Source organism: Nicotiana sylvestris, chromosome 12 (assembly GCF_000393655.2).
Source record: "Nicotiana sylvestris chromosome 12, ASM39365v2, whole genome shotgun sequence".
Taxonomy (NCBI): Eukaryota; Viridiplantae; Streptophyta; class Magnoliopsida; order Solanales; family Solanaceae; genus Nicotiana; species Nicotiana sylvestris.
Window position 1 is genome coordinate 142,988,316 of NC_091068.1, and position 10,483 is coordinate 142,998,798.

General features: G+C 42.0%; 1 protein-coding gene across 1 annotated transcript; it reads left to right on the plus strand.

Annotated features, from left to right (window-relative positions):
* The first annotated feature begins 451 nt into the window (after positions 1–451).
* On the plus strand, positions 452–985 carry LOC138883866 (uncharacterized mitochondrial protein AtMg00810-like). Its single transcript, XM_070164584.1, has one exon. The coding sequence runs from the start codon at positions 452–454 to the stop codon at positions 983–985; it is 534 nt and encodes a 177-aa protein (XP_070020685.1).
* The last annotated feature ends 9,498 nt before the right edge of the window (positions 986–10,483 follow it).

The window sequence follows — 10,483 nt, forward strand, 5'->3', positions numbered from 1 at the left end:
AGTTGCTGAATGGAATAAAGCCCAAGCTGACTCACTTAAGAACATTTGGCTGCAAATGTTATGTCCTCAACAATGGAAATGATCAGCTTGGAAAATTTGATGCCAAGAGTGATGAAGGAATCTTTTTGGGGCACTCTTCTCAAAGTAAAGCCTACAAGGTATACAACAAGCAGACTCAGTGTGTTGAGGAGAGTATACACGTAATCTTTGACGAGTCTTATCTCCCCCGTGAGAAGAGCAAGAAGGATGATCAAGATGGAGAGCCTCTACTGGTTCTAGGAGATGACAAATAGAAAGGAAGATATGATGATTCAAGTGAAGGAGGCATGTGAAGACAATGCAATCTCTTCCTCATCAGTCAAGGAGGAACCTGCTGATTATTTAGGTATATATTGATGATATTATTTTTGGGGCAATAGCTGATTCACTATGTGAGGAATTTGCAAAACTCATGGGAAGTGAGTTTGAGATGAGCATGAAGGGTGAGTTAAATTTCTTCTTGGGTCTTCAAGTGAAGCAGTCCACAAAGGGAACATTCATTAGTCAGCAGAAGTACATCAAAGAGATCTTGAATAGGTTTGACATGAAAGCATCAAAAGTGATTTACACTCTCATTGCGACTACTACTCGACTAGACATTGGTGAATCTGGCTCTTCTGTGAATCAAACAATTTATAGAGGCATCATTGGATTTCTCCTATATCTTACTGCAAGCAGGCCAGATATTGCTTTTAGTGTAGGTCTATGTGCAAGGTTTCAGTCAAATCCCAAGGAATCTCATCTGAAGGCTACCAAAAGAATCCTGAGATATCTTAAGGGAATACAAGACCTGATTCTGTACTACCCTTCAGGTGATAATTTTAATCTTATTGGGTATATTGATGCTGATTATGCAGGTTATCTTATGGATAGGAAAAACACATCTGGAATGGCTCACTTCTTGGGATCATATTTTATCTTATGGGGCACAAGAAGCAAAATTTAGTAGCTCTCTCAATAGCCGAAGCAGAATATGTTACTGCAGCCTCATGTTGTGCTCAGCTTCTATGGATCAAACAATAGTTGGAAGACTTTGGAGTGTACACTGACTATGTGCCTCTTCTGTGTGATAATACAAGTGCACTCAACATGGCCAAAAATCCAGTCCAGCATAAAAGAACCAAGCACATTGATGTGAGACATCATTTTCTCAGAGACAATGTGGAAAAGGGGCTTATCTATATGAAGTTTTGTAGCACAAAAGACCAAGTTGCAGATATCTTCACCAAAACCCTAACCAGAGCACACTTTGAGATAAACAGGCTGGAACTAGGGGCTAATAAAGCCTAATTGAGAACCTAATTCCTACCATATGGCTATGAAAATCGCATACAGGTAAAATTAGCTAAAGTGTTTTCCGACCAAGTCTAACTCACTTCTATACCGTTACAAGTAGACACGTACGATGATTATAGAAGCTGATGAGGCAATGCATGAGCAGTAAAAGAAGGTTGAGCATCTTGTTTTTTAAGACTGGTCAGGAACCTGGTTCTTGTGCTAAAGGTTAGTAGTCTTTTGCTTTTCTCATACATATATCAAAAGAAAACAAAAATAATGCCACGTTATCAACCTTTTCAGATTCTTTATGTCACGTCTTTTCATTCAAATCTTTTTACTTCCATCTGAAACGTTGCATCTTCCACACATATATCGCCGTTTCAGAACACGTTTCTCTTTCCTTCATAATTTCCATGCACCTCATTATAACCCTCTCACTCTAATTTAAATGACCATCTCTGTTCTCCTCAGTCTCTCCAGAAACTTCAAGAAAAATCCTCTACCATGGCTGAGGATCAAACAATCCCTCTTACCACTGAAGAGAAAAACCTCGAGTCTTCTCTTGTAGAAACAACACCAGTCATCCCTTCTTCCACCACTATTCAAATAGAAAACCCTAAACCAGTTTTTCCTTCATCCTCCATCTCTCTCTCTACTCTCTCTGACTGTACTCCTCCTCTAAGTGTTGAGAACTCAGAAAATCCTAAGAATGAAAGCTTCTCTCCCTTATTGCCTGAGACACTCAAAGAATAGAGTAAAGATGACATTCCAGCTCCAGAGAAAAAGAGTAAGTCTTCATCGGCAAAAAAAGCTTCATCAATCAGTCGTAAAGTGCTAAGGTTTCTAAGGAAAACTCTGATTAGTGTACATGTACTCTTATTTCTTCTATTGTTGCTCCTATGGAACCTCAAGAGAGTGATGCCATGGAAAATATGTTGGCTACTGCTGCTAGGGGAATTATTGGGAAGGAAAATTCTACCATACCTGAGTCTCAGAGGAAAGAGAGTCAGTCCTTGGTGGGAGAAGGAGCAATGGTGCTTATTGAACAACTTGCACCAGAAGAAACTACTGGGACCCCTCTTGATAGACCTGACCCCACTCCTGAGGAAACATGTCAGGAATCATTTTCCCAGGTCAGTATCGACCCTACTCCTTCTCCTCACTTTGATGCTACACCCTTTGAAGTAGTGGCTCCTGTTATGAGGTCCAATGATAAAGAAAATGAGGATAATGTTGCTCTAAGTGTGTTCATTGCAGTAAGGAAGCCTGTAGCAACTCCCGAGACCCTTCTTAAGCAACCTACCACAGAGTTAAAGCAGAAGGAGGCTCTTGAGTCTGCACTAAAGAAGAGTAAGAGAAGTAACAGGAAGAAGAAGAAAAGGCTGGTGAAGGATGGTGAAGTTGCTTGTGACAAAAATATCCTAGTTGTGGAAGTTGATGAGGAAGCCACAGAGGAACCAAGTTCCTTGATAAATAAGTCTTAGAAAAAGAAGCACTTTACTAAGAGTACTTCAAAAGAGGTTGTTGGAAAACCCAGTGAAAAGTCAGTAAAGGATACTGGCAAGTTGAAGGAAGTTGTGGTAGAAGAGTTTGTGTTTGATAAGGATGTACAAGTGAAGTCTAGTGGGAAAGTTAAGTCCAGTCGAAAGTGTGTGAAAAGGAAGTTAGAGGATGTGAAGTAACCCAATTCTGTGAAGAAGGCAAGAAAGGGAAGTATATCTGGTAAAGAAAGGTTGAGGTATCAGAAAGTGTTGTGGGGTCATACTTTTGACCCTAAGATCTCTGAGATGGCTAGAATGCATCAAGTGCTTGAGATGGTTGAGTTTCAACAGTAAGGACACCTATTCAAGGTGGATGTTCCCAAGGTATATGAGGAAGAGGTTCAAAGTTTCTATGCAGACCTCTTTACCATTGAATCTGATCATATCTGTGTACTGATAAATGGCGGAGACATTGTTATGGACTTTGCTCTATTAGGAGACATACTTAAGGTTCCTACTAAAGGTCTGTCTTCTGTTAGACATGCCTGTGGCTCAAACTTTAGGCATGCTATAGTTAAGGAGGGAACAGTGCAGCGGGGGAAACAGGTGCATAAGAAAGCTTTACTTTCTGTTTATCAACTGCTTTTTGAGTTGGTAAACAAGGTCCCGCTTCCTCGCGCTAAGAGGAGGTCCATCACATCCAAGGCTGATCTGTATCTGATGGAAGCGCTGGATGGTTTCCAAATTGTTAATCTGCCAGCCATAATGATGGAGCATATGCAAAATGTGGAAGCATTCAAAGACGGAAATCATGGTCTCCCCTATGGATTTCTCCTCACGCATGTCTTCAAATTCTTTTAAAGTACCTTTGGGATAGCCTAAGATGAGGACCAAGAAGCAGACTATCTCTAAAACTACTCTAGAGGAATGTGAGTGTATCGACAAACTTGGAGGGGTAGGTAGCACTTCAACGATTTCCCAACTTATAAATGCTCAAAACAGTGCTACTGAAGAGATCAGAAAGTTTAAATCAAGGAATGCCATATTAGAGACTTAGCTCAGTCAGGCCCAAGAGGCACCAGGGTCCTCCAGTTCTTCAAGTGCAGAGGTTGCTCGTCTGAGTAAGGAGAATGCTGACCTCAGGTGACAAGTTGAGAACCTCAAGAAGAAACTGCTCGCTGAGCAAATGTATGCCAATGCTAGGATAGATCTCGTTCTCAATACACTTGCTGCCTCTTCCAAGCCCTCCTCCTCTAGTGTCCCCTAGGCATATCTCTCAGTGACCAGTGTCCAGTTATCTCTCTTGACAGTGTTTTGATGATGTTTTGGTGGTTGTTTTTGTTTTTCCTTTTGGTTTGTAGATGGAAATCACTAGTACTGCTCCTGTGTAAACAGTCCAAATATGTTTGATGCAAACTCTCCTTCTTTTGCTGTAAATGCTTATGTATTTCTGCTTCTCTTTTCTATCATGTTGTGTGCATATAAGTGGCATGAGTTAACCAGGCTAGACTTCTTTATGCTATTTATTTCTTTGTGTATTTTTAATGATGCCAAAATGGGGAAAAGTAGATAAAATTGAAGGAGCTAATAAGAAAAGCAGGGACTAATTAAGGGGGAAGCACAGAGTCAGGGGGAACTTGTGAAGTTCCTGTTACTTTATCAGATTTTTGTTGCTCTAAATATGATTGTCATCTTGCTTTCCTCTTCTTTTTCTTGCCCTTCATGAGCCGAGGGTCTATTGGAAATAGCCTCTCTACCTGCGTTAGGTAGGGGTAAGGTCTACGTACAGACTACCATCCGCAGACCCCTCCTATTGGGATCAAACTGGGTTTTTTGTTGTTGTTGTAAATATGATTGTCAATTTCTAAGTTTGTCATCATCAAAAGGGAGAAATTGATGGGTTTATAGTACCTTAGCTTTATGTTTTGATGATCTAACAAACTTACTGTCAAAGAACCAGATAAGGAACCTGATACACTTGGTACACAACTCAATCAACGGACTCAAGCTAATGTGAGTTGCTATGACTTTAGAAGATAAAGAACCAACACATGGACCTGATCCCCTTGGGTTCCCCTAATAGCAGTATGAAGTCAACTGTCTACGGCTGGAAAGTGACTGCCCGAACTGTACCCGCAAACAATACAGCATAATGCAGCAGTCACCTCTCATTGACCAACCAAGTGATTACATCATTCAAATGGTGTTATTCAAGTTGTATTAACATTAAACATTACAACAAAACATCACTTGAACACTTAAGAATTCTTTCAAGCATTCTAAGCATCTGACAATCAAGCATTCAATTCTCAAGTGCATTAAGAACAAAGTACAACACTACTATGGACCAGTTCCTACAACAAGTCTCCTGCATGTCCTTAGTTGAGTTATAACTTTGTAATTATTCTTTATTGTAATTCCTACTGTGCTTATCTAGAGGATTTAATTAGGAATCCCTTGTAAACTATAAACCTTTAGTGTTTTTATCGTGATTATAGTTAGTCATGAGTTGAAGTCTTTGTAATATGTGTATTGCAAAGTAGCTTGTAATAGGTGTATTACATGTTAGTGAGGGATTAAGAGTTTAATTCTTAGGTTGTATAGGTTGTAATCTAAAGATTGTTCATAGTGAAATTGAAATCCTACCAGTGTAGGTCATGGTTTTTGATCCCCTTGAGCAGGGATTTTTCCACGTAAAAGTTCCTTGTTCCATTTATTTATTGTTGCATTAGCCTTATCTGTGGAAACCTTTATAGGACCTGGTCTCTATATAGTTTGGTGGACTCATATATTCTATCAACCATTTCTTAGTTGGGGCTTTAATTTTGCTTTCTCTCTTTTACATCTTAAACTTACTAACCAAAATAGTGTTGCTTCCTTACGTTCAGGTCTTTTGCATGTTAATTTCCATTTCAATTAGCTGACAGATTTGTCTTTAATCTTTATTTTGTAACTCAAATATTTTTTTTAATAATAATTTAGTAATTTTATTAAAATATATACTCATTGATATGAGGTACACACGCAACCCGCATACTCAAATACTAGTTCTTATATAAACTAGACGAAAAAATTTCATTGACGAGTTTGTGACGAATGACGCCACGAAAATGGTATAATGTCCAATGAGTTTTATGATCCCTAATATTCCACGCATAAATGTCACGTCCTTAGTTGTTAACTAAGTACACGTGCGACACTTGACAACTCGCTCACGATCTTGCACAATTTGCTCACGTTCTTGCTATGCCAAGTCAGCCTCACTACACTCAAGATCGCTAAGAGAATGGAAGAAAGAACACAAGAGAATTGTTAAAGGAAGCTTTGTATTAGAGAGAACTTGAATTGTTTGCTTGGTGAATTATAAATGAGTGGCCCCCTTTATATACTAGTCTCCTAGGGCTAGTGTGTAAATATTAATTATTATACAAGTCCTTGATATTTACAAGATAAGGGCTTTATCTAGAATTCTCTACAAGCCTAGAAGATTCCAAGAACTTTCTTAGCAAATCCATAAGGATCTAGGTTCTTCCTAAGAAAATGCCCATACCTCTCTAGAATCTTCTCACAAATGTTAGCCTTCTTCTTATGTAAGCTTCCACATGGCATTAGTTTATTCCAAATGGAACCTATATGGCATGATGACATAGCGGGTTATCACACTCTCCCCCACCCAATATTGTGATGGCCGCGGTGCAATGCTGCATAAACTCTCGGATCTTATATTTGAATTGTCACAAGTATTCATATCGTTACCACGTGGCCTCCTCCGGTGATTTCCCTTTCCAATGGATGAGGAACATAGAGGTAGATTTTTGCCCTTGTTTTCGCCTGGCCTGGTAATCTATGATAGCCTCAATCTCCTGATCATGCGAGGCGGTGATAGTCATTGGCGCTCAACTTGATTGGCCCCTACTCGGATCATCCTTATCTTCATGATATGGCTTAACCATGCTGGCATGGAAGTAGATCTTAAGATACGATGGCATGTCAAGCTTGTATGAGATCTTGCCTACCTTGACGACGATCTTAAATGGCCCCTCGTACTTGCGAATCAGATTCTGATATATGCCCCATAGTGCCTTGAACTGTCTTGGGTTAAACTTCACCATGACCATGTCCCCAACTCTATAGTCTGTGGGATGCCGCTTACGGTCCGCAAACTTCTTCATCTTCTTAGCTACCTTATCCAAGTAGCACTTAGCAGTGTCGAGCTCCTCCTCCCATCCTTTGGCCATATGATAAGCCCACAAACTCTTTCCCTCGAACGAGGCTGGTAATGAATGTAGAGTTTGTGGTTGTTGGCCTATGGCTAGCTCAAATGGTGTCCGCCCCGTGGACTTACTCCGCTGCAAGTTATAAGAGAATTGGGCGATGTCTATAAGCCTTGCCAAATCTTTCTGGTGTGCGCTTACATAATGACTCAAGTAGCATTCTAGTAAGGCATTGACCCATTCCGTTTGTCCATCCGTTTGTGGGTGGAAACTAGTAGAAAAGTGAAGTTCCGTGCCAAGTATGTCGAACAACTCTCTCCAAAAGTTTCCAGTAAAGCGGGGGTCTTGATCACTGATGATATGCCTTGGTAAGCCCCAATACTTTACCACGTTCTTAAAGAATAGCTTGGCGGCTTCCTTAGTTGTGCAACCTGGTGAGGCGGGCATGAAGGTGGCATATTTGGAAAATATATCCACGACCACCATAATAGTACCATAACCATCAGACTTCGGTAGGCAAGTGATAAAGTCCATAGTCTCATGGATGCTCTGCAACTGGTAGTGACTCCAAAATTCCTCCGGGTTGTTGTTGTTCAACCTTGTCCTGTTGAAAGACAAGACAAGTCCGCACATAGCACTCTATGTCTTCTCGTATGCGTGGCCAATAGTAGACTAACTCAACCAAGGCCCTAGTGCGATGTTGACCTGGATGACCAGCCCACGTTGTGTCATGACTCTCCCTTATGATCTGTCCTCTAATGTCTCCAAACCTCGGCACATAGACCTGCCAACCTGTGGTAAGTAGTAGGCCGTCTTCTATCCAAAACCGTCTCGTCTTGCCTTTGTTGGCTAACTCGATAAGTTGTTTGGCTGCTCGATCATGCTGCATGCCTTCTTTTATAGCCTCCCAAATGTCTCATCTCACGGAAGTTATTGCAGCAAGCTTGACTTTCTGGCTCAAGGCATCGGCTACAACATTACCATTTCCTGGCTTATACTCTAGTGCATAATCAAATTCGGCTAAGAAATTCTGCCACCTAGCCTGCTTTGGTGTGATCTTCTTCTATGTCTGAAAGTAGCTAGTAGCCACATTATCAGTCTTGACCACGAACCTCGACCCTAGAAGATAATGTCTCCATGTACGAAGGCAATGCATAATGGCAGTCATTTCCTTCTTTTGCACCGTGTAACGCTGCTCTGTCTCATTTAACTTACGACTCTCAAATGCTATGGGATGCTTATCCTGCATCAGGACACCCCCAATGGCGAAGTCTGAGGCATCTGTGTGAACCTCAAATGTCTTGGAAAAGTCAGGTAATACCAAGACTGGCTCCTCTGTTACAGCTGCCTTAAGGCATTCAAACGCCTTTTGACAATGCTCCGTCCAAACCCATGGCTTGTTCTTCTTTAGAAACTCAGTCAATGGTACGACCTTTGCTGAGTATCCACTGATGAACCATCGATAGTAGTTAACAAGGCCAAGGAAGGATCTCAACTCAGTTACCTTTATGGGTGCCTCCCACTCCTAGATAGCATGTACCTTAGCCTCGTCTATGCGTAGCTCGCTATTGCTAATGACATGGCCCAAGAAGTGCACCTTTGATTGTGCAAACTCGTACTTCTCTCTCTTGATGTATAGCTCGTTCTCCCGCAAGACTTGGAAAACCTTCCTTAAGTGCTCCATGTGTTCCTCCAAGGTATTGTTGTAGATGACTATGTCATCTAGGTATACTACCATGAACTGATCAAGGTAGGGATGAAAAAGCTTGCTCATAAGGGTGCAAAATGTGGCCGACGCATTGGTTAAGCCGAATGGCATCACCAACCACTCAAGGGCTCCATATCTCGTTACACATGCTGTCGTTGGCTCATCACCTTCCGCAATGAGAACCTGGTAGTAGCCCTTTCGAAGATCCACCTTGGTAAAGTACTTGGCTTGCCTAAGTCTATCGAACAAATCAGCAATGAGCGGGATCGGGTACTTATTCTTCACTTTAACCTTATTAATTGCTCGGTAGTCTATGCACAGGCACAACGATCCATCCTTCTTCTTCTGGAACAATACTGGTGCGCCGAAAGGTGCCTTTGATGGGCGAATGTAACCAGCATCCAGCAACTCTTTAAATTGTTTCTTGAGCTCCTCCAGCTCGGGCGGTGCCATACGATATGGGGTAAATGCGGGTGGCTTAGCCCCTGGCTCCAACTCAATCTTGTGATCCACCTATTGCCTTGGCGGTAAGTGCTTAACTAACTCCTCGGGAATATCTTTGTTCTCCTCAAGCAACTTCTCTATTCAAGGTGGCCCTGTCTCTTGAAAATTCTTGTCTTCCTCTAGACTTGCAATGGTTGCCACGAATGTCAGCTCCCCCTTCTTGATCCCCTTGACAACCTGCATAGCTGAGAGTTGTGCTTGGATCTGTCCGTGTGGCATAGTTACTGTAGGTACCATGCAAGCTCCTTCTCACTCCATAACCAAGAGACGTCGGAGGTAGGGGTCGATTAAAGTATGACAATGTCTAAAGAACTCTTGCCCCAGTATGATGTCAAAGATATCCATAGCGGTTACGGTAAAGTTTGTCATACCTTTCCAAGTTCCCAATTTGACACCAACTCCATTAGCTACCCCACGAGCATTCTGTATCTCCGCATTCACGGTCTTGACGCGAGAGTTGGTTGGTACAAGCTTCAATTCTAGTCTCTTTGCGGCAGCCTCTGTCACAAAATTATGAGTTGCTCCAGTATCCACCATTGCACGAGCAGGCTTGTTGTTGATGGTGAGATCCATGTATTGATTGCCATTCTCGGTAGGTTGGATAGCTTGCTTCGTAACAGCACCGCATAATCCGATCATACCCAACTGTGCAGTTCCCTGACTCTCTCCTTGTGACTACTCCCTCCGCTCACATACCATGGCACTGAGGCTCTTGAGGTCAGTACAATTCCTGAAGCCATGTGGCCCTCCGCATATATAGCATCCCTTCTTCTCGACCTGTGCCTTGTTCTCGGCGTAGCCCTGACAGCCACTCGACTTTTTGAAATCTTGAGTGTTGGAATATTGTTGTTGTATCCCATTGCCTTTGCCACGGTCTCCCCCACCTTTGACATTGCTAACCTTTGACTCTTTGCCATTGCCTTTGTCGTGCTTGTCATGCCTGAAATACATCAATGATTCAACCTCCACTATGGCTTGGTCTATATCAGTGACTTGTCGACGTTGCAACTCCTGCTTAGCCCAATTTTGCAACCCGTCCATGAAGTGGAATAACAAGTCATCATTGGTCAGGTTGGGGATTTGAAGCATAAGGGTAGTGAACTCCTTGACATACACCACTACAAAAAGGAACTTTAGCGACAATAAAAAATAGCATTGGCGGCAATAACAATAGCCGCTATATCATTTACCGGCAATTGATCTTTAGCCGGTGATGCCGGGGTCGGTAAAGCCTTTAGCGGCATTTCTGCCAAAAGCTG

Bases quoted from the DNA above. Each gene is read 5' to 3' on its own strand.
- LOC138883866 (XM_070164584.1), top strand. From the start codon at position 452: ATGGGAAGTGAGTTTGAGATGAGCATGAAGGGTGAGTTAAATTTCTTC.